At 42.8% G+C, this 25,331-nt stretch overlaps 1 protein-coding gene across 1 annotated transcript in view; it reads right to left on the minus strand.

The window, feature by feature from the left end:
• The window catches only part of LOC311146673 (arf-GAP with GTPase, ANK repeat and PH domain-containing protein 3-like), a gene marked incomplete at its 5' end in the record, with an annotated part of 227,058 nt that extends 213,389 nt beyond the window's left edge, over positions 1 to 13,669 (minus strand). Inside the window, one exon of the mRNA XM_084183206.1 lies at positions 13,300 to 13,669. Coding sequence (XP_084039332.1) covers positions 13,300 to 13,669 — 370 coding nt within the window. The remainder of the gene's footprint in view (positions 1 to 13,299) is intronic.
• Positions 13,670 to 25,331: the final 11,662 nt, after the last annotated feature.

Here is a 25,331-nt window from a genome sequence, read left to right on the forward strand (position 1 = left end):
ATTTTGATTTGTTTAACACTTCTTTGGTTACTACATGATTCCATGTGTTTTGATGTCTTCACTATTATTCTACAATGTAGAAAATAGTAAAAATAAAGAAAAACCCTTGAATGAGTAGGTGTTCTAAAACTTTTTACCGGTAGTGTACATTGATCACTATGTTTGATTATGATCACTATGTTGGATGTGCAGTTCCAAGATGGCATGGCGTCATACCCTTGGATGTTCTGAACAGAATGAGCCTGTTGTCTATTGTGAAGAAAATTTGCTGCGGCACACACACACCTGAATGCACTCATCACTCCTTTCTATGCGCACCAAAATTATAATCGGTTTCCCTGAATTGCATTGTGAAAGCCTAACACTGTAAAATCGTATTTTATAACTTAGCTATGTTGGCAGTAGAACACGCTTTCAAATTATGCCCACCTGACACAGATTGCGATTTATAAATGGACCGTTTTTGGACTGCGTAAACAACAGCAGTAATTGTGTGAAGGCAGGGATGCAGGGTTGTGTTCCAAATAAAACAACTACAAGTGTGCTTGCTCTAGTTCCTCAACGGCACCGCTAGGAGAGCTCAAAAAAGCACCTTATATTTGAAGACTATTTGAGTCATAAAAGTGCATTGAAATGCATATTTTGGAGGTGTGTGGCCACTTGGAGACACCAGTTAGTCCTCTCCTCTCAACCCTTGTCGTTTTGTTGTCTTATGTTGCACCTACCCCATATCTTCCAGGAATATTCTTATCATGTTACTGACTGTATCAAGAGTATTTTCAGATTTCGTTATCAACAAATGCGGCGAAAAGTACACTAAATGTAAAATGCAGATAACACCAACAATGTAATGTTTGGATTCAGTCTTGTGAACTGATGTGTCCTTAACTTTGGTCAAAACATTTTCCCATAATCTCCAAACTGTTCCCTTTCAATTTCTACCATGCTTTTCATATTTCTTCTGTAAGAAACATTTAAATTTATCCCTATTCATATAGGCCAATTCCCATGAGTGTAAAGGAGGCTTTGCAGCCACAGTCTTTAGAGCACTCAAACTCAACTCTGGACCTCGAAGCCAGTTCCACTGCATTTTTTTAATTGTTCCCCTCTAACCAGGGACTGATTTAGACCTGGGACAGCAGGTGGGTGCAATTAGTTATCAGGTAGAACAGAAAACCAGCAGGCTCTGGACCTCGTAGGGTAAGAGTTGAATACCCCTGCTTTAGAGCATAAACCTACCAGCTTCCAGTATATAGTACAGTGTTTCCCAAACTCAGTCCTCAGGACCCCAAGTCCCAACACTACAAAGCTGATTCAAATTATGAAAGCTTAATGATTAGTTGATTATTTGAATCAGGGCCGAGTTTGGGAAACCCTGCTATAGTAACAACTGAGGTGCATTGTGCGTTTTGTATTCCTTTCTTCCTTAAACGAGACACAATTTGCCCAATTACAAAACAACATTTGAAATTCAAAGCCATAGGTGTCATGATAAATAGTTGAAACTGTCAGAGAAACAAAAGCGAAGATGTCGTCAGTCAGACACATTGTACTTCCAGCAATCTAAAAATGACGCTTAAAATGTTGTTCCAGTTTATGCTTCGCTCAGTGGTTGAATCCATGAGAAATCCAACAAGCTGCGGGTTCATTCCAGGGCGTCGTAGCGTCATAGGGTGTACAGATCTACAGCCAGTAAACAGTCTCCCAGCTTCTCCATAAACACAACATTCCATATTAAAACACTTCATAAGAGTTGATGGTGGTGGGGTTGACTGACTTCCATTCTACTCTCTAGTAAATGACTGGTTCTGTGATGAAAAACTGAAATATACTGGGCTTTATAACTGTAGTAGCAGCAGTGCCTTGTCTTTGACAAGGATGCTCTATAGTGATCAATAACTGTGGATGTTATATCCCACCAGTATCTAGGCAAACCAGTTCACTACCCCCACATCTTATACTAGCCTCCATAATACATCGACCCACCGCCTAACTGAGCTCCTGTGCACCAAACACTCTGTAACTTCAATTTCCGCTCAACAGTGTGGGGGGGGGGGGGGTGACTGAAGGTTATTTTCATGTACAAAATAAGTGAAGAAGAGAAACAGGTGCCTTGATTGGCATACACAAACCACTTTGTCCATACTACCCCAGGATAAATAAAATCTAGAGGAGTATGCCTTACTGCATGTTTCATTATCAGTCTGATAGGCGGTGTCAGCATCACCCTGAGAGCATTGAGAATGCAAACAGTAATTGCCACAACTCCACTTAAATGATTGACATCACTGAATAGGACTGCAATTACAGTCATTTCAGTCTCATTTCAACATAATGGTTATGAGGTGAAATCAATAACTTTTTCTATTGCAAAGAGGGAGAGATGCAATGTTGTCACTATGTTCTTATGGGCTTCTAGAGGCGTTACGTTCAGTCTGGTAATTGACTTGGAGAGATGCATAGTGTATGGGCAGGCTGCTTGTGCCAGAGGACAACTTATGTTATGCGCCACACTCTGGCAGCAGGCTGGGCTCCCCTGTGTCATCTCCCTATCGCGCCCTCTCCCTCTCTCTCTGTGTGTGTCTCCTCGGTATCGCTCTGTGTCCTCTCTACTGGCATTTCTGTACACAATGTACCATTGTGCTCGACTCAATATTAAAGTGAGTGCAGGCTTGTTAGCCCATGCTTGAGATCCCCATTCTGCATCCCTACTTAAGCAGTTGTGGGTTTAGGAGGTAAGGCCACTGCCCTGTCCTTGACATTGGATGCCAGGGTTAGTGTGTGGATGATTATCTTGGAGGCAGTGCCAGTTAGAAACACAAATTAAGGTAAATGAATAGTAATAAAACAATGAACATAAAGTGCATTCGGAAAGCATTCAGACCCCTTCACTTTTCCCACATTGTTTTTACATTAGCCTTATTATTATTTTTTTACCCCTCAAATTTACAGACGACACCCGATAATGACAAGGCAAAAAGTTTTTTTTTTTGCAAATGTATATATTTTTTACAAATACGGAAATGTCACATTTACATAAGTATTCAGACCCTTTACTCAGTACTTTGTTGAAGCACCTTTGGCAGCGATTACAGCCTCAAGTCTTTTTGGGTATGACGCTACAAGCTTGGCACACTTGTATTTGGGGAGTTTCTCCCATTCTTCTCTGCAGATCCTCTCAAGCTCTGTCTGGTTGGATGGGGAGCGTCGCTGTAAAGCTATTTTCAGGTCTCTCCAGAGATGTTAGATCGGGTTCAAGTCCGGGCCCTGGCTGGGTCACTCAAGGACATTCAGAGACTTGTCCCGAAGCCACTCCTGCATTGTCTTGGCTGTGTGCTTAGGGTTGTTGTCCTGTTGGAAGGTGAACCTTCACCCCAGTCGGAGGTCCTGAGCGCTCTAGAGCAGTTTTCATCAAGGATCACTCTGTACTTTGCTCCATTCATCTTTCCCTCGATCCTGACTAGTCGCCGTCCCTGCCGCTGAAAAACATCCCCGCAGCATGATGCTGCCACCACCATGCTTCACCGTTGGGATGGTGCCAGGTTCCTCCAGACGTGACGCATGGCATTCAGGCCAAAGAGTTCAATCTTGGTTTCATCAGACCAGAGAATCTTGTTTCTCATGGTCTGAGAGTCTTTAGGTGCCTTTAAGCAAACTCCAAGTGGGCTATCATGTGCCTTTTACTGAGGAGTGGCTTCCGTCTGGCCACTCTAACATAAAGCCCTGATTGGTGGAGTGCTGCAGAGATGGTTGTTCTTCTTGAAGGTTCTCCCATCTACACAGAGGAACTCTGGAGCTCTGTCAGAGTGACCATCGGGTTCTTGGTCACCTCCCTGACCAAGGCCCTTGTCCCCCGATTGCGCTGTTTGGCCGGGCGGCCAGCTCTAGGAATAGTCTTGGTGGTTCCAAACTTCTTCCATTTAAGAATTATGGAGGCAACTGTGTTCTTGGGGACCTTCGGTACCCTTCCCCAGATCTGTGCCTCGACACAATCCTGTCTCGGAGCTCTACGGACATTTCCTTTGACCTCATGGCTTGGTTTTTGCTCTGACATGCACTGTCAACTGTGGGACCTTATATAGACAGGTGTGTGCCTTTCCAGATCATGTCCAATCAACTGAATTTACCACAGGTGGACTCCAATCAATGGAAACAGGATGCACCTGAGCTCAATTTCTAGTCTCATATCAAAGGGTCTGAATAACTAAGTTAAATAAGGTATTTCTGTTTGTTTTTTTTTATAAATGTGCAAAAATGTCTAAACCTATTATGGGGTATTATGCGTGGATTTATGAGGAAAAAATGTATTTAAATCAATTTTAGAATAAGGCTGTAACGTAACAAAATGTGGAAAAAGTCAAGGGGTCTGAATACTTTCCAAATGCATTGTAGTAAACTGCTGTTTCATGGTTGTTTTGGTTTTTACTGTACAACTGTCAACTACAACAACATTGTTGGACACACCTCAGATACTAGACAATGAAATCTGAGATTCTTTACTATAAGAAACAGGGCTACCGCAAGATAACTTTTCCAGGTTAGTATGAATGTAGAAGGTAAGTTGAAACACAAATGAGGGTAGCAATTAGAACAGCCATCGCCAAATGAAACCAGGGAAACAAAAGAAACTAGCAATATTCCCAAGGCAAGCAGTCTTATTAATGGAACACTACCCCAGCCCTCGTTGGAATGACTGTCTAAAAATAACACTGAAATCACATTAGAGAACAAGCAGAGGAGCTGCTTCTGTATCTCAATGATCTAGATGTTACTTTCACACTTTTCACAGCTAACCCAAAAGTGCTTTTTCTTTCTAAAGCAAGCATGCCCTGATTAAAATCCAGCCTACCGGTAATTCCATTGATGTTACGAGGTGTGAATGATACTACCATTTCAAAAAATAACAAGCCTCTCTTCCCAGCCTTTGACCTAGAAAAATCTCATTTACACCTGAGATGAAGTCTTAACTCTGGTCGGTGTCCCCTCTCTTTAAAACGAATAAATTATACAGAGGGGATGTAATATCATATCTTGCCTGATGATTATCAGCTGTATATTAGCATAGTACGCATAACAATCAGTTCATTAAAGATACATTAAACAATGAATAAGTAATCTCTTCTTCTAATTGGATAAGAAACAAGGCCATGAAGTCAAACTGAATATATTTTAATGATCAACTGATCAGATTCAGCTTCATTTTAGATTTAGGTAACAGTCTACTGCACATGATTATCTCACTGGCCCTTCTGTATTACTGCAAGGGACAATGAGCCATTTGGTCATGTTAGTTATTATACATGACAACCACCAACTGACCCAAATTAATCTTCTCCTTTGATCCTTACCCCTCTGAAATACACACAAACACACACAGGTTGGAGGTTGGAGCAGGTTGGAGAAGTTAATGTTAAGTGTTCCACCTAAATCTATGTAGCTTCTCTGATGTTGTCAGGGTGGACCCTAGCATGGAATCTTTGACAGATGCTTCCAGTAGAAGGCACATTGTGTTCTTCCCCTCAACACGCTTGATACAGGCATTACCCGCTTCTCAAAAACTCACATTCATAGCTTATCATCTTCCTAAGTACCAGAAAATGTTGCAATAATCGATTGTCTGTTATATCAGACTGGTTCTGCAAACAAACAAGATAAAACATTTATAATAGATAATGGTCATTGTAAACCATGTCTTGTGCACTACATTGTTTGTATGATGGTGAAAAGCCTTGGTTATACTGTATTTGATAAATCAATAAAACTTTGATCACAAAAAAAGTCAAAGCGATCTCCTGCTGCTCCTTTGTCTCGGTTCTTGTGATTGCAGTATATTTGCTCACTGAGGCCAACTAGTGCATGGAATATCAACCACTACTGCGAAGGGAGTGGTGAGAAGAAAACATCACCTAGTACTATTACTACTCCGTATGATCGGTCTCCAATAATAATTTGGACGTGTTTTCCACTAGGTGAAAACCTCAATTCACAAAGAAGAAGATATGTTAAAAAGAGGTTGCATTTTTCCGAGGGTGGTAGAATTTATATTCTCTCTAGTACTTTCAAATGAAGGCATGAGAGCCAGTGGTTTCTTAGCAACAGAGACTCAGCAATGATGCAAGATCGAAGGGGAATCTGCAGTTCTACAGTACAGGTGAATTCTGTCGACTACACTAATGTCTCCTATTAAAGCTCTTAACGCTTTATGCAATGGGGACATTGCAGCACTGCAGGGTACATTAGAATGCTAAAACACAGTTGAATGCATCTTAAAATGGGGAGCATGCTGACAAACATAATCATAGACGGGCATTGTTCTTGGGGCATTCGACGTTGTCATAAGGTACACTAGAACAAACAGTACTAACTGGCTTTCAGCTCAGACAAATAACTTTTTTGGTATAGTTGAAGATGCTCAAAACTATCAGGTTTTAGAAGGAAAATAATAGATACTAATTTGTGTCACACACTCAGATCTGGCAGTGAACCACAAAACTGCTCATCCTCATTAAAACAAATATGCTACATTTTTTAAGAAGGCTACATAAAAAGATCTAGTGTTACCCTATCAAGCCATTGCATAAAGCCTTGCCTTCATTGGGAAAATTATATAACAATTTGCATCAAAACAAGTTGGTGCTATTCCTCAAAGGAGGCACAACCCAAGCTGTGACTTCACAAGTATATTAACACATCCATGACAAGTACTAGAGGACCAACCCCATTCACTGAAACAACACTGCTGTGTCAACCAAGGTGAATGTTATGATGGCACGAGGCACCGGTCGTAGATCTCATCTTGTACCAATGTAACAGTGTTGCTTCTGTCCCTCTCCTTGCCCCAACCTGGGCTCGAACCAAGACCCTCTAAAAACATCAACAACTGCCTCCCACAAAGCACAGTTACCTATCGCGCCACAAAAGCAAGGGAAACAACTACTTCAAGTTCTAAGACTGAGTGACGTCACTGATTGAAGCGCTACTAGTGCGCACCGCTAACTAGCTAGCCATTTCACACTCACCCCCCTTTGACCTTCTCCACAGCAACCCCAGCAGCTGGGCAGAGCCCAACTTTAGCAATCTGGGTCAACAGCATCAATGTAACAGTGTTGCTTCCATCCCTCTCCTTGTCCCAACCTGGGCTGGAACTAGGAGCCCTCTGAACACATCGACAACAGTCAGCCATGAAGCATCGTTACCCATTGCTCCACAAAAACCTTGGAGAGCAAGGGAAACAACTACTTCAAGGTCTGAGCGAGTGACGTCACTGATTGAAATGCTACTTGCACGCACTGCTAACTAGCTAGCCATTTCACACCGGTTACACCCACGCCAAGGGAACATGTCTCATACACTAATGGCTCACACCTGAGTAGAGTTGCTACTGAACTGCCACTGAAGAAGTTTCTCAGTTTCTCGAGAAAAATGTGGTCATTGACATTTAAAGAGGGCATAGAGAAGTGTTTGTCCATGTAACTTGGACGTTGAATACAATGGAAACAAGGTTACGGTTAGTGACAATACACAGAGTACCCAGTCTAATCCAAAGATCAAATCTAATATTTAATTATGTTAACTGCAGCTCTGCTCAATAGTAATCATAACGTCACAACAGTAAGTGTCACTCTAGCAAGTCTAGCATAATGGTTCAGATATTGATTTCTGTCAAACAACCCAATCGATTCTACCTGTTCCCCTACTGCTTTGTTGATAAGTTTATACCTGTGAATAATAGCGTTGCTCCAATGTATTGATATGATGCACTGTTCATTCTCGGTGGAAGTGAACCCCTTGCTTTCTAATGATCACACAACAAAAGAGTTCCACATCAAATCAAAAAACGTTTTTGTCATTTAGCAGATGCTCTTATCCAGAGTGCATACATGTTTTTGTTTTTTTAATTCATACTGGCCCCCCGTGAGAATCGAACCCACAACCCTGGCGTTGCAAACGCCATGCTCTACCAACTGAGCTACATCCCTGCCGGCCATTCCCTCCCCTACCCTGGACGACGCTGGGCCAATTGTGCGCCGCCCCATGGATCTCCCGGTCGCGGCTGGCTACGACAGAGCCTGGATTCGAACCACAATCTCTAGTGGCACAGCTACCACTGCGCCACTCGGGAGGACTTTACTGTGAAATGCTAACTTACGAGCCCTTTCCCAACAATGCAGAGTTAAAATGTAGGAATTAACACACACACAAAAAAAGGAAATAGTAACACAATAAAATAACAATAATGCGGTTACAGTGGCTTGCGAAAGTATTCACTCCCATTGGCATTTTTCCTATTTTGTTGCCTTACAAACTGGAATTAAAATTGAATTTTTGGGGGGTTTGTGTCATTTTCTTTACACAACATGCCTACCACTTTGAAGATGCAAAATATATTTTTTTTTATTGTGAAACAAACAAGAAATCAGACGAAACTATTCACCCCACCAAAGTCAATAAGTTTGTAAAGCCACCTTTTGCAGCAATTACAACTGCAAGTCTTTTGGGGTATGTCTCTATAAGCTTGGCACATCTAGCCACTGGGATTTTTGCCCATTCTTCAAGGCAAAACTGCTCCAGCTCCTTCAAGTTGGATGGGTTCCGCTGGTGTACAGCAATCTTTAAGTCATACCACAGATTCTCAATTGGATTGAGGTCTGGGCTTTGACTAGGCCATTCCAAGACATGTCAATGTTTCCCCTTAAACCACTCAAGTGTTGCTTTAGCAGTATGCTTAGGGTCATTGTCCTGCTGGAAGGTGAACCTCCGTCCCAGTCTCAAATCTCTGGAAGACTGAAACAGGTTTCCCTCAAGAATTTCCCTGTATTTAGCGCCATCCATCATTCCTTCAATTCTGACCAGTTTCCCAGTCCCTGCCGATGAAAAACATCCCACGGCATGATGCTGCCACCACCATGCTTCACTGTGGGAATGGTGTTCTCTGGGTGATGAGAGGTGTTGGGATTGCGCCAGACATAGCGTTTTCCTTGATGGCCAAAAAGCTCAATTTTAGTCTCATCTGACCAGAGTACCTTCTTCCATATGTTTGGGGAGTCTCCCACATGCCTTTTGGCGAACACCAAACGTGTTTGCTCATTTTTTTATTTAAGCAATGGCTTTTTTCTGGCCACTATTCCATAAAGCCCAGCTCTGTGGTGTGTACGGCTTAAAGTGACCCTATGGACAGATACTCCAATCTCCGCTGTGGAACTTTGCAGCTCCTTCAGGGTTATCTTTGGTGTCTTTGTTGCCTCTCTGATTAATGCCCTCCTTGCCTGGTCCGTGGGTTTTGGTGGGCGGCCCTCTCTTGGCAGGTTTGCTATGGTGCCATATTCTTTCCATTTTTTAATAATGGATTTAATGGTGCTCCGTGGGATGTTCAAAGTTTCTGATATTTTTTTATAACCCAACCCTTATCTATACTTCTCCACAACTTTGTCCCTGACCTGTTTGGAGAGCTCCTTGGTCTTCATGGTGCCACTTGCTTGGTGGTGCCCCTTGCTTAGTGGTGTTGCAGACTCTGTGGCCTTTCAGAACAGGTGTATATATACTGAGATCATGTGACAGATCATTTGGCACTTAGATTGCACACAGGTGGACTTTATTTAACTAATAATGTGACTTCTGAAGGTAATTGGTTGCACCAGATCTTATTTAGGGGCTTCATAGTTATTTTTTTCATTTCACTTCACCAATTTGGACAATTTTGTGTATGTCCATTACATGAAATCCAAATAAAAATCAATTTAAATTACAGGTTGTAATGCAACAAAATAGGAAAAACGCCAAGGGGGTTGAATACTTTTGCAAGGCACTGTATATACAAGGAGTACTGGTACTGAGTCAATGTGCTGGTGGTACGAGGTAGTTGAGGTAATATGTACATGTAGGTAGGGGTAAAAGTGACTAGGCAATCAGGATAGATAAAAATAGTAGCAGCAGCGTGTGTGAAAGAGTGTCTGTGCGTGTGTGTGTGTGTGGCGTCAATATGCATGTGTGAGCATTTGTAATGTGTGTGTGTATGTGTTGAAGTGTAGTTTTAGTATGTGTGAGTAGAGTCCAGTGAGTGTGCATTGAGCCAGTGCAAGAGAGTCAGTGCAGAAAATAGGGGGTCAATGCAAATATTTTGTGTAGCCATTTGATTCACTATTCAGCAGTCTCATGGCTTGGGGGTAGAAGCTGTGCAGGAGCCTTAGCACTTGCCGTGCGATAGGAGAGAGAACAGTCTATGACTTGGGTTTGTGGAATCTGACCATTTTCAGGGTCTTCTGACACCGCCTGGTATAGAGGTCCTGGATAGCAGGGAGCTTTGCCCCAGTGATGTACTGGGCCGTACACACTACCCTCTGTAGTGCATTGCGGTCGGATGCCAAGCAGTTGCCATACCAAGCAGTTATGCAGCCAGTCAAGATGCTCTCAATTGTGCACCTGTAGAACTTGAGGATCTGAGGGCCCATGCCAAATCTTTTCAGCCTCCTGAGGGGGCAGAAGGATTGTTGTGTCCTCTTCACGACTATGTTGGTGTGTTTAGACCATGATAGGTCCTTAGTGATGTGGACAGAGGAACTTGAAGCTCTCGGCCCACTACACTACAGCCCTGTCGATGTGAATGGGGGCGTGCTCGGCCCTCCATTTCCTGTAGTCCACGATCAGCTCCTTTGTCTTGCTGAAGTTGAGAGAGAAGTTGTTGTACTGGCACCACCCTGCCAGGTCTCTGACCTCCTCCCTGTAGGCCATCTCATCGCCATCGGTGATCAGGCCTACCAACATCGTGTCGTCGGCAAACTTAATGATGGTGTTGGAGTCGTGCGCAGTCATGCAGTCGTGGTGAACAGGGAGTACAGGATGGGACTATGCACACACCCCTGAGGGGCCCTCGTGTTGAAGGTCAGCGTGGCGAATGTGTTGTTGCCTACCTTCACCACCTGGGGGCAGCCTGTCAGGAAGTCCAGAATCCAGTTACAGAGGGAGGTGTTAAAGTCCTTAATTTAGTGATGATCTTGGAGGGCACTATGGTGTTGAATGCTGAGCTGTAGTCAATGAACAGCATTCCCACATAGGTGTTAATTTTATCCAGGTGGGAAAGGGCAGTATAGAGTGCAATAGATATTGTGTCATCTGTGAGTCTGTTGGTGCGGTATGCGAATTAGAGTGGGTCCAGGATGTCTGGGATGATGGTCTTGATGTGAGACATTTACAAGCTACAGATGTGAGTGCTACGGGGCAATAGTCATTTAGACAGGTTACCTTGTCATTCTTGGGCACAGGGACTATGGTGGTCTGCTTGAAACATGTAGGTATTACAGACGGTGAGGGAGAGGTTGAAAATGACAGTGAAGACACTTGCCAGATGTCAGCGCATGCTCTGAGTACGCGTCCTGGTAATCCGTCTGGCCCTGTGGCCTTATGAATGTGAACCTGTTTAAAGGTCTTACTTACATCGGCTATAGAAAGTGTGATCACAGTCATCCGGAACAGCTGGTGCTCTCATGCATGGTTCAGTGTTGCTTGCCTCGAAGTGAGCATATAAGGCATTTAGCTCGTCTGGTAGGCTCGCGTCACTGGTCAGCTTGCGGCTGGGTTTCCCTGTAATCTGTGATAGTTTGCAAGCCCTGCCACATCCGACGAGCGTCAGAGCCAGTGTAGTAGGATTTGATCTTAGTCCTGTATTGGCGCTTTGCCGGTTTGATGGTCCGTCGGAGGGCATAGCGGGATTTCTTATAAGCGTCCGGATTAGTGTCCCGCTCCTTGAAGCGGCAGCTTGAGCCTTTAACTCAGTGCACATGTTGCCTGTAATCCATGGCTTCTAGTTGGGATATGTACGTACGGTCACTGTGGGGACGACGTCGTTGCTGCACTTATTAATGAAGTTGGTGACTGATGTGGTAAACTCCTCAATTCCATCGGATGAATCCCGGAACATATTCCAGTCTGTGCTAGCCAAACAGTCCTGTAGCTTAGCATCCACTTCATCGGACCACTTCCTTATTGAGTGTGTCACTGGTACTTCCTGTTTGAGTTTTTGTTTGTTAAAGAGACACACTCCACCCCCCCGAGCTTACCCGACAATGCCAACATAGGATTTTACAGTTCTTCAGATCACGTTGATAGGATAGTCTCGAACGGAGCTCATCCAGTTCATTCTCCAGTGATTGCATGTTCGCCAATAGAACGGAGGGTAAAGGCGGTTTATCCACTCGCTGATGTAGCCTCTTCCTCCTCCGAGTGTCAGGGATTTGGGCCTGGTCCGAATCATAGGTTTGTTCACAGTTCCTCTTATATTTTACAATGACTTTGACCCTTGACCTATGTAGGTCCTTTCAATGCATAATGATTCATGTTACAGGTACTATTACCACACACAAACATACACAACCAGTCCCTCTGATTTGAACTCTGTGGCTACTTTTCCTTTCAGTCTCCTATGCAAGAAACTAAATATGTTGGTAAACACTTGTTGTTAGCATAAGCCTTTGCCGCCACTAAGACCAGCTCTTTATCTCAAATCCTTAAACATAAGTGTGAGAATTAGTTTCTAAATCCAAATGAAGATTTAAGCCAATTGACACTAATTCAAACATTTAGAAATGGATAGAGTGGTGGTGGAAACGTGCATTAGATCTTTGTGTAGGTGAGCTGTCATAATCCCTACATGTCTCAGCATAGTTTATAGTGTTGGACAGAATCTAAACCACTATATCACAGGTGATGTGGAGTATAATGGTTTGAGTGGTACGCTAAGGAATAGGTGCCCTTACTGTTATACAGGATACTGCCCCATATTTGAGAGATTTCGTGTGTGCTGCTGGCAGTGAGGCGTCTTTATGCAAATCTGTAGGCTATTGAACTCAGATTGCAATGTACAGCAAGTATCCATGCATATCTATGCATGTATGTTTTTATTGTTATTCTGTAAGTGTTGTTTGTTGACTTGTTATTGTGTCAACTGTGACATCTATGTCTCTGTGTAGGCCTACTATATGTCACAAGTAAGGCATATTCTGTGTTGTGCTGAGAAGCAATAAAATATAAATGTACAAAGAAATGGTGGTTCAACACTGTTCTGGTTCAGGAGCAACATTTTTATATTCACCTCTCATGACGAGAAAAATTAGGCATATCAAATGTATATCCAAATATATTAATTTATCTGCCTGTATCAGAAAGTCAGATTGTTGTCACCAAACAAAGAGTTGTAGGCTACCTCCATGGCGACAATGTTGCTATTGCCCATCAAAGGAGATGACCGACAATACTAGGGGGTGACTGCGAGTACTTGTGACAATATATGTTTTCCCTGCAGCTCACCTTCAATAGAGATCACATGTTCTCGGATCTGGATCTGGAGGGCCAGGTCATCGATGCGTTCGATCAGGTCGTAGATTGAGTAAATGTTCGGGTGGACCGATTCGAACCGATGGATCTCAGCCCGGATGGCTGCCGAGTTGGACAAAACAAACTGCTGGTTGCCTTGTTGGCCGGCCTGGGAAGCCTGGCCCGATACTGTTCCCGAACCGAACTGACCCTGCCCTGAGCCTCCGGATGATCCTGATCCGAACTGGGACGGGATGGACTGGGGTCCTGGTACTGGAACGGGCGCTGGGACCGTGCCTGGGGTGGACATGGCCGGTTGGGACTGCTGCGAGATACCGGACACCGACCCCGATTGGAAATTCATCTTGGTTTGAACAAGTAACTCTTTACAATAGGAAAATAAATTAATAGACCCGATGTAACAATTTCAAAATTATGTGATCAAAAGAAGTCCGCGGGAACTAGTGGTCTGAAAACGAGAAGGCACAGACGCATCAATTGGTCGCCAATTGCAACACAACGCGGTTCTTACTCATATTATTAAAACTTGATGTGGTTCATTTTCCGTTATAAGCTAAATACTAAGCGCTTTGGCCGTGTCCTGCCCTTTTCTGTAAATCACAAACCCCAATGCCTACCTACCGCTAGATACTCTTTTTCGGGGCTATCCGCTCCCTTTTAGTGATTTTATCGAACGGTTTTCCTTGGCTGCTCTGTCAAAAGCAGACAATGGGCTCGGCTTCGGCAAGACGCCCGGGTCCACTGCCTACTGATTCCGTTGTTTCTGCGTTGAAATTAAATCGCGTCGAGTCCTCTTTGGTCCAAGTGGTCCCAGCCCAGCACCCTCCTCCGCATGTTGTAACGTCACCCATCACGTAATTGTAGTCTACTTGAGATGGGGGAGGCTGTACTTTGATTGGATGCTTATGTGGAGGAAGAATAAAGCAACGTGCTCATAATTTTTATAACCTAGCCTACCTGACAGTTATGCAACCAAATCATTTGGATGATATGGGGGAAAAATGACTCCAATATATTTTATGTTGGATACTATATTTCTGTATTCCCTTGTACCACCTCCACAATAGGCCACACACACACACATTATGCACTCAGCTGTCAGTTATTCTGGTGTCTCCTCTCTTATGGTTTACCTAAAAAGCAATGTTGTTATCATCTTTGTGTTTCTTCAACATCTTTCATCCTTTAATTTGTCACAATACCATAAGGGAAATCTTGTCAGCCATACCAAACAATCAACACTATTTTAACCTAAATAACATACAACCAAATGTGACATTTAGCCAATTTCTGCTTTCATATATTGAGTTCAGACTATTCTCTGAGGGGGGCCCTTTCCTCTAATGCTTATCCATGAAAGGACAAAACTAATCATAATCCTCCAAGGAAATTATGTTTGCAGTGTTTCAGTTAAAAAGCATACAGAACACTCTTCAGCCAATTAAGTTGCAAAGGAGCCTTCCGAAATGCAACATGGCTGATCTTCGAATATTTATAGATATGATGTAGCAAAACACAATAACCAGCTTCACAGTGAGATATTCCATTACAAGAAATCAAAAACATAGTGTTTGATACTCCCAAATCACATCGGCTTCACATAGGCTACAACAACTAGAGTAGTACATCACATGAGAAAGGATGCTTCAATCAAATTATTTCTCAAACAGTTGACAAATGTAATCTATTTCTCATTCAAATATATTTCAGCCAGAACAATGGTATAGGCCTAAAGACATTAGGTATCCTTAGTTAGAATTCACTCCAAGGGAAGAGAAAGAGCCATCTACTGGTCTGTCTGTACAACACCCATTCTGCAGTGTTGTGGTGTGGTGTGGTGTGGGGGGGGTGTGGTGTGTTGTGGTGTGGTGTGGTGTGGTGTGGTGTGGTGTGGGGGGGGGGGGGGGGGGTGTGGTGTGGTGTGTGTGTGGTGTGGTGTGGTGTGGTGTGTGTGTGGTGTGGTGTGGTGTGGTGTGGTGTGGTGTGGTGTGGTGTGGTGTGGTGTGGTGTGGTGTGGTGTGGTGTGGTGTGGGGGGGGTGTGAGAGTGTGAGAGTCTGGATAAAGAATAAATGAGAATAAATCAAGAAATTGACTGTTAGAACTGAAAAATCCCCATGGATAGATGTTGAATTGAAAAGAAAAACTGTATGGCTGAGTGGGATGAGGCAAAGGGAATATTAAATAAGTCTGACAACACAGCAGATTGGCAAACATACAGTAAACTGAGAAATCACGTAACTAAACTAAACAAAAATAAGAAGAAACTATACTATGGAACAAAGATAGATTATATAAAGAATGATAGTAAAAAGCTCTGGAGTACTTTAAATGAAATTCTAGGCAAAAAAGCGAACTCAGCTCCATCCTTCATTAAGGCAGATGGCTTGTTCGTAACAAAACCCTTTGATATTGCCAACCACTTTAATAACTTTTTTGTTGACGAGATTAGCTAAACAACAAATGACAAGCAAACAACAAACGCTGAACCTTCATATTCATGCATAACGGACCAAATAATGAAAGATAAGCACTGTAGCTTTGAGTTCCGCAAAGTTGGTGTGGAAGAGGAGATATTTTTTGTTGCTATCTTTAAATAAGGACAAGCCACCTGGTACCGACAACGTGGATGGTAAATTGCTTGGTAGCGGAATACATTGCGACTCCTATTTGCCACATCTTCAATTTAAGCCTAGAAGATGGTGTGTGCCCTCAGGCCTGGAGGGAGGCAAAGGTCATTCTGCTGCCCAAGAATAGCACCCTTTAATGGTTACCGGTGCTTAGCGGAAAAAAAATATTTCAGTCCAGCTTTTTTGTTAGATTTCAGTGCAGCTTTTGATATCATTGATCATAACCTATTGCTGAAAAAACATAGGTGTTATAGATTTGCATCCTCTGCCTTATCATGGATTGAGTGTTACCTATCTAATAGAACACAGAGGGTTTTCTTTAATGGAAACCTCTCTAATGCAAATTATTTTGAGTGTGGTGTACCACAGGGCAGCCGGCTTGGGCCATTATTGTTTTCTGTTTTTACTAATGACCTTCCACTGACCTTGAATAAAGCCTGTGTGTCTATGTAAACTGACGACTCAACCGTATACATGTCAGCTACGATAGTAAAATAAATAACTGACACCCTTAACATAGAGCTCCAGTCAGTTTTAGAAAGGGTCACTAGCAATAGGCTGGTGTTAAATATCTCAAAAACTAAAAGCATCGTTTTTGGGGACAAATCACTCACTCAACCCTAAACCTCATCTAGCTCTATTGCTGAATAATGCAACGTGGTGCCAGAGCATTTCGTATTATTCTGTACGGAAATCCAAGATACTCTATTTAGTATTTAGTATGATATTTTACATTGTCTATGGTATGTATTAATTTGTGGATGTCCATCATCCATTTCGTATGATATGTTACGAATTGCAAATCGTACATTATGTTACGAATTTGCAAAACATACAATATTTTACACATTTGCTAAACGTATGATATGTTACGAATTCCAATTTGTTGTGGCTAACGTTAGCTAGGTGGCTAGGTGGCTAACGCTAATGTTAGCTAGCTCTAGGGGTTAGGGGTTAAGGTTAGGGTTAAAGTTAGGAGTTAGGTTAAAGGGTTAGGGTTACGTTTAGGGGAAGGGTTAGCTAAAAGGGTTAGGGGAAGGGTTAGCTAAAAGGGTTAAGGTTAGGGTCAGGGTTAGGGGAAGGGTTAGCTAACATGTAGTTCCAAAGTAGCATAAAAGTAGTAAGTAGTTGCAAAGTTACTAACGTAACACACTGTATCATGCTAATTTCAGTGTCCCAGATTTATGGTTACTATATTTTGTCTATGAGACCAGTCTGAAACAATATGTCGATTGAGCAAGTTGCGGAAACGGCTGGGTATAACCCTAGATAGCAAGCTGTCATGGTTGCTAAAATGGGAAGAGGGAAAATGCGACCTTGCGACTTGTGACGGCAGGCCGCCCAACAACCTGCCCGCTTGACCCTATCCCCTCCTCTCTTCTCCAGACCATCTCCGGTGACCTTCTCCCTTACCTCACCTCACTGATCAACTCATCCTTGACCACTGGCTATGTCCCTTCCGTCTTCAAGAGAGCGAGAGTTGCACCCCTTCTCAAAAAACCAACACTCGATCCCTCTGATGTCAACAACTACAGACCAGTATCCCTTCTTTCTTTTCTCTCCAAAACTATTGAGCGTGCCGTCTTTAGCCAACTCTCTTGCTATCTCTCTCAGAATGACCTTCTTGATCCAAACCAGTCAGGTTTCAAGACTGGTCATTCAACTGAGACTGCTCTTCTCTGTGTCACAGAGGCTCTCCGCACTGCTAAAGCTAACTCTCTCTCCTCTGCTCTTGTCCTTCTAGACCTGTCTGCTGCCTTTGATACTGTGAACCATCAGATCCTCCTCTCCACCCTCTCCGAGCTGGGCATCTCCGGCGCGGCTCACTCTTGGATTGCGTCCTACCTGACCGGTCGCTCCTACCAAGTGGCGTGGCGAGAAGCTGTCTCCGCACCACGTGCTCTCACCACTGGTGTCCCCCAGGGCTCAGTTCTAGGCCCTCTCCTATTCTCGCTATACACCAAGTCACTTGGCTCTGTCATATCCTCACATGGCCTCTCCTATCATTGCTACGCTGACGACACACAACTAATCTTCTCCTTTCCCCCTTCTGATAACCAGGTGGCGAATCGCATCTCTGCATGTCTGGCAGACATATCAGTATGGATGACGGATCACCACCTCAAGCTGAACCTCGGCAAGACGGAGCTGCTCTTCCTCCCGGGGAAGGACTGCCCGTTCCATGATCTCGCCATCACGGTTGACAACTCCGTTGTGTCCTCCTCCCAGAGTGCGAAGAGCCTTGGCGTGTCCCTGGACAACACCCTGTCGTTCTCCGCTAACATCAAGGCGGTGACCCGATCCTGTAGGTTCATGCTCTACAACATTCAGAGAGTACGACCCTGCCTTACACAGGAAGCGGCACAGGTCCTAATCCAGGCACTTGTCATCTCCCGTCTGGATTACTGCAACTCGCTGTTGGCTGGGCTCCCTGCCTGTGCCATTAAACCCCTACAACTCATCCAGAATGCCGCAGCCCGTCTCGTGTTCAACCTTCCCAAGTTCTCTCACGTCACCCCGCTCCTCCGCACACTCCACTGGCTTCCAGGTGAAGCTCGCATCTGCTACAAGACCATGGTGCTTGCCTACGGAGCTGTGAGGGGAACGGCACCTCCGTAGCTTCAGGCTCTGATCAGTCCCTACACCCAAACGAGGGCACTGCGTTCATCCACCTCTGGCCTGCTGGCTCCCCTACCTCTGCGGAAGCATAGTTCCCGCTCAGCCCAGTCAAAACTGTTCGCTGCTCTGGCACCCCAATGGTGGAACAAGCTCCCTCACGACGCCAGGACAGCGGAGTCACTCACCACCTTCCGGAGACATTTGAAACCCCACCTCTTTAAGGAATACCTGGGATAGGATAAAGTAATCCTTCTACCACCCCCCCCCCCCCAAAAGAAAACATTAAAAAAATAAAATTAAAAAAATAATAAAAAACATTGTAAAGTGGTAATCCCACTAGCTATAAGGTGAATGCACCTATTTGTAAGTCGCTCTGGATAAGAGCGTCTGCTAAATGACGTAAATGTAAATGTAAATGTAAAATGGGAAGACTTCTGTCCATGAAAATGCGTTGCTCTGCTTTCTTGACATCTAAATCAACCAGGCCCTAGTTTTGTCTCACCTGGACTACTGCTCAGTTCTGTGGTCATGTGCAGCAAAGAAGGACATAGGAAAATTGCAGTTGGTCCAGAACAGAGCAGCACGTATTGCACTTAGATGTACACGGAGGGCAAATGTCATTGGAATACATGTCAATCTCTCCTGGCTCAAAGTTGAGGAGAGACTGAATGCATCACTATTGGTCTTTGTGCAAGATATTGATTGGTTGAAGGTACCGAACTATCTGTTCAAGATGTTGGCACACAGTTCAGACACTCATCGGTATCACACAAGACATTACATTTTACATTTCAGTCATTTAGCAGACGCTCTTATCCAGAGCGACTTACAGTTAGTGAGTGCATACATTTTCATACTGGCCCCCGGTGGGAAACAAACCCACAACCCTGGCGTTTCAAGCGCCATGCTCTACCAACTGAGCTACACGGTGCCACAAGACATGCAGCCAGAGGTCTCTTCACAGCCCCCAGGTCCAGAAAAGAGGCTGTAAAACACATAGTATTAAATAGAGCAATGACTACATGGAATACCATTTTCATTTTACCTTTTTATTTACCAGTGAATACATATTGAGACCTAAGTATATTTTTCAAATGTGCCCTGGAACATACAACACAAATACACATATTATACACAAATAACACACATATATATATATATATATACACAACACCATTCAAACGTTTGGGGTCACTTAGAAATGTCCTTGTTTTCAAAAGAAAAGCAATTTTTTTGTCCATTAAAATAACATCAAATTGATCAGAAATTCAGTGTAGACATTGTTAATGTTGTAAATGGCTATTGTAGCTGGAAACGGCTGATTTTTAATGGAATATCTACATAGGCGTACAGAGGCTCATTATCAGCAACCATCATTCCTGTGTTCCAATGGCACGTTGTGTTAGCTAATCCAAGTTTATCATTTTAAAAGGCTAATTGATCATTAGAAAACCATTTTGCAATTATGTTAGAACAGCTGAAAACTGTTGTGCTGATTACAGAAGCAATTAAACTGGCCTTCTTGAGTATCTGGAGTATCAGCAATTGTGGGTTCGATTACAGGATCAAAATGGCCAGAAACAAATAACTTTCTTCTGAAACTCGTCAGTCTATTCTTGTTCTGAGAAATGAAGGCTATTCCCTGCGAGAAATTGCCAAGAAACTGAAGATCTCGTACAATGCTGTGTACTACTCCCTTCTGCAGAGAAGAATGGAGAAACTCCCCAAATAGAGGTCTGCCAAGCTTGTAGCGTCATACCCAAGAAGACTTGAGGCTGTAATCGCTGCCAAAGGTGCTTCAACAAAGTACTGAGTAAAGGGTCTGAATACTTCTGTAAATGGGATATTTCCTTTTTTTTATACATTTGCAAACATTTCTGAAAACCTGTTTTTGCTTTGTCTTTATGTTGTATTGTGTGTAGATTGATGAGGGGAAAAAACAATTTAATCAATTTTAGAATAAGGCTGTAACGTAACAAAATGTGGATAAAGTCAAGGGGTCTGAATACTTTCCGAATGCATAGTAGATGAGCTGGTTAAGAAGCTAAGATTTAAAGTAGTCTTTTCTAAAGAAACCTTTCTCTAAGCAGTAGGAAGCAGATTACTCAGTCAACCTTTTTATCTGTTCTTGATAATGGTGATATTATTTATCAAAGTGCAGCTGCTGCTACTCTTAAACCTTTGGATGCCATCTACCATAGTACCCTTCGTTTTGTTACAGGTGACAGTTTTGATATTCATCACTGCATCCTGTATCAAAAGGTTGGCTGGACTTCGCTAAAGATCCGTAGATCTCTACATTACTCCCTTTTTGTTTACAAGACCCTACTTCATAAACTTCCATCTTCTTTTACTTTGCTGTTAAAGTAGACACCTGAGTTGCCTAACACGTTCACAGGATTGGTTAACTCTTGAGGCTACTAGGGACTCCACCGAGCTAGGTAAATCTGCTTTTAGTTTTAAAGCACCATAATGCTGGAACAAAATTCAAAATACATTTCATCTTTAATGTTCTGGTGCCGTTCGGGCAGTTTAGAGTATTGATTGGGGACTATTTGTGGAGGAATGTAACTGTTTTTCTGCGTGATTTGTGATGTTTTATTTGTGCTTCCCAAGACTGTGTTTTTTATTTTAATGTGTATAACAGGTTGTTTTTTTTACATGATCTTTATTTTAGTGAACTTGATTGTATTTCAGCTATCTCTGAACCTGATTTAGCTTTCAGCCTTTTTTCAGATGTCTTCAATACTATTGTGGATAATCATGGTCCATAAAAAAATACTAAGGGTTAAATGTAGGTTGAATGCCTGGTACACCCCGGAGTTAACAGAAGTAATTCATAAAAGAGATGATGCTTGGGTTAAGGAAAGGAACACGGGCTTAGGCCCGGACTGGCAAGCTTTTAATCAACTGAGGGATCATTGTGTAAGACAAATCAGAAAGGCTAAATCGTATTATTATGTAATCTTTCGGATTGTAATGGGAACCTGGCTAAATTCTGGAAAACTGTCAAATCCCTGAAGGGTTCTACTTCCTCCTCTCTGCCACAACAAATTAATTCAGACACTGGCCTCATTAAAGAAAAAAGGGCCATCATTGATGCATTTAATCACCATTTTATTTCAGCAGGCTATCTCTTTGAAATAACTTCTAAGCCTGTTCACAATGATACTGGTCTGAAAGCTGATAACGGAAACTTGCTGAATGATCAGAGAAATCATAGTCAAAGCTTTTCTTTTAGGCTATTTACAGAGAAATAAGTCCTAGATGCTTTGCTAGCAATAGACCTCAAGAAATCCACAGGGGCCGACCAATTGGATCCCGGTCTGCTTAAGTGTGCAGCATCCATCATTGTTGGTTCAATAACCCACATCTTCTATTTAACATTGTTATCAGGAAATATTCCAAAAATATGGAAATCAGCTCTTGTGCTGCCACTCCATAAGGGCGGGGATAGTAGTGATCTTAATAATTACTGCCCCATTTCAAGGCTTCCTTGTCTAGCTAAGATTCTTGAATCCTTGGTAAATGTACAACTTCGCTCTTTTTTTTAAATCTGAGATTATTTTGAATGTAAACCAATCAGGGTTTACAGTGAGGGAAAAAAGTATTTGATCCCCTGCTAATTTTGTACATTTGCCCACTGACAAATAAATGATCAGTCTATCATTTTAATGGTAGATTTATTTGAACAGTGAGAGACAGAATAACAACAAAAAAATCAAGAAAAACGCATGTCAAAAATGTTATAAATTGATAGCATTTTAATGAGGGAAATAAGTATTTGACCCCTCTGCAAAACATGACTTAGTACTTGGTGGCAAAACCCCTGTTGACAATCACAGAGGTCAGATGTTTCTTGTAGTTGGCCACCAGGTTTGCACACATCTCAGGAGGGATTTTGTCCCACTCCTCTTTGCAGATCTTCTCCAATTCATTTAGGTTTCGAGGCTGACGTTTGGCAACTCGAACCTTCAGCTCCCTCCACATATTTTCTATGGGATTAATGTCTGGAGACTGGCTAGGTCACTCCAGGACCTTAATGTGCTTCTTCTTGAGCCACTCCTTTGTTGCCTTGGCCGTGTGTTTTGGGTCATTGTCATGCTGGAATACCAGTCCACAACCCATTTTCAATGCCCCGTCCATCGTCCCTTTGATGCGGTGAAGTTGTCCTGTCCCCTTAGTAGAAAAACACCCTCAAAGCATAATGTTTCCACCTCCATGTTTGACGGTGGGGATGGTGTTCTTGGGGTCATAGGCAGCATTCCTCCTCCTCCAAACACGGCGAGTGGAGTTGATGCCAAAGAGCTCAATTTTGGTCTCATCTGACCACAACACTTTCACCCAGTTCTCCTCTGAATCATTCAGATTTTCATTGGCAAACTTCAGACGGGGATGTATATGTGCTTTCTTGAGCAGGGGGACCTTGCGGGCGCTGCAGGATTTCAGACCTTCACGGCATAGTGTGTTACCAATTGTTTTCTTGGTGACTATGGTCCCAGCTGCCTTGAGATCATTGACAAGATCCTCCCGTGTAGTTCTGGGCTGATTCCTCACCGTTCTCTTGATCATTGCAACTCCACGAGGTGAGATCTTGCATGGAGCCCCAGGCCGAGGGAGATTGACAGTACTTTTGTGTTTCTTCCATTTGCGAATAATCACACCAACTGTTGTCACCTTCTCACCAAGCTGCTTGGCGATGGTCTTGTAGCCCATTCCAGCCTTGTGTAGGTCTACAATCTTGTCCCTGACATCCTTGGAGAGCTCTTTGGTCTTGGCCATGGTGGAGAGTTTGGAATCTGATTGATTGATTGCTTCTGTGGACAGGTGTCTTTTATACAGGTAACAAGCTGAGATTAGCAGCACTTCCTTTAAGAGTGTGCTCCTAATCTCAGCTCGTTACCTGTATAAAAGACACCTGGGAGCCAGAAATCCTTTTGATTGAGAGGGGGTCAAATACTTATTTCCCTCATTAAAATGCAAATAAATGTACATATACATTTTTGACATGCGTTTTTCAGTTATTTTTTGTTGGTATTCTGTCCCTCACTGTTCAAATAAACCTACCATTTAAATTATAGACTGATAATTTCTTTGTCAGTGGGCAAACTTACAAAATCAGCAGGGATCAAATATATATATATATTTTTTTTACCACTTTAGTTGCTAATAATCTTGTCAATGCTTTAGACACTAAAATTAAATGTGCTGCTTTGTTTGTGGACCTTTCAAAAGCCTTTGATACTGTTGATCATGCTATTTTATTGAATAAGTTGTCCTCGATAGGCCTGAGCTCTGACACCTGTTTATAGCTTCATGACTATCTTAGTGACAGAACTCAGGCCATCGTGATTGATGCGGTTAAGTCTGATTTTGATGGGGTCGATTTTGGGACTTGTTCTCTTCACTATTCACATCCATTCCTTCCAGTTCTCTGCTGCAAATGACTTGAACGAACAGCAAAAAAATCTCTGAAGCTGGAGACACTTATCTCCCTCAACTTTAAGCATCAGTTGTCAGAGCATCTTACTGATCACTGCACCTGTACACAGCCCATCTGAAATTTGCCCACCCAACTACCTCATCCCCATATTGTTATTTACATTGTTATTTATTTTGCTCATTTGCACCCCAGTATCTCTATTTGCACATCATCTTCTGCACATCTATCACTCCAGTGTTAATACTAAATTGTAATTATTTTTGCACTATGGCCTATTTATTGCCTTACCTCCATAACTTACTACATTTGCACACACTGTATATAGATTTTCTATTGTGTTATTGACTGTACGTTTTGTTTATTCCATATGTAACTCTGTGTTGTTGTTGTTTTTATCGCACTGCTTTGCTTTATCTTGGCCAGGTCGCAGTTGTAAATGAGAACTTGTTCTCAACTGGCTTACCTGGTTAAATAAAGGTGAAATAAATAAAAAACGATTTATATAAACACCATTGGTCAATCTGTTAAAAATTGTAAACTTAATCTATATGCGGATGATACTATTATGTATGCTATTGCCCAAAACTACAGTCAGATTTTATAGCTATGCAGGAATCCCTTGCTGATTTGGGAGTACAGGAGGGGACTGAGCACACACCCCTGACCACTTTGGAGGTCGTCGGGTAAGCTTGGCGTCGGGTAAGCTTGGCTTTACACATAGCTTGGACTTTGTCGAGTAAGGCTTAAACTATGTATTTAGATTGTAGTTAGGTATTGTAGGTAGTTATTGTGGGTTGTTGTATGTAATTATTGTAGGTTAGTATTGTATTCGGCTGTGCCCAGCGTAGCCCAGCGTAGCACGAAGCTAGCTAGCTAACCCACCACCGGGACTAGCTGGCGAGTAGCTATTAGCAACGGTATAGTTATTTCACGCCTGAGAGTGCCTGTAATTACGCCAGCTGGCTGCCTACAATAATTACATACAATAATTGCCTACCATTCAGCTGTTTCCTAACCTCATTGTCTGAACCGTTAACGTTAGGTAGCAAGTGGCTACTGTGCTTGAAATATTAGCTAGCTTGTTGCTACCTGGATAGCTACTAGTAAACAATAGCTGGAACGACCGTGCGAACAGACGCGAACTGGCTGAGTCAATTCAGTGGCTAGCTTTGCACTTGGCTAGCTAACAGTAGCTGCTACGGGTAAGTCATAACCTACATTTGTGTTTTGTTTTTTACATATTGATAGCCCGAGTCGTTCAAGGAATTTGGGACATGGGTGACTAGTTAACGTTAGTTTGGCTCTCTCTGTGTGT

This window comes from Coregonus lavaretus (genome assembly GCF_964263955.1).
Source record: "Coregonus lavaretus genome assembly, chromosome: 19".
Lineage (NCBI taxonomy): Eukaryota > Metazoa > Chordata > Actinopteri > Salmoniformes > Salmonidae > Coregonus > Coregonus lavaretus.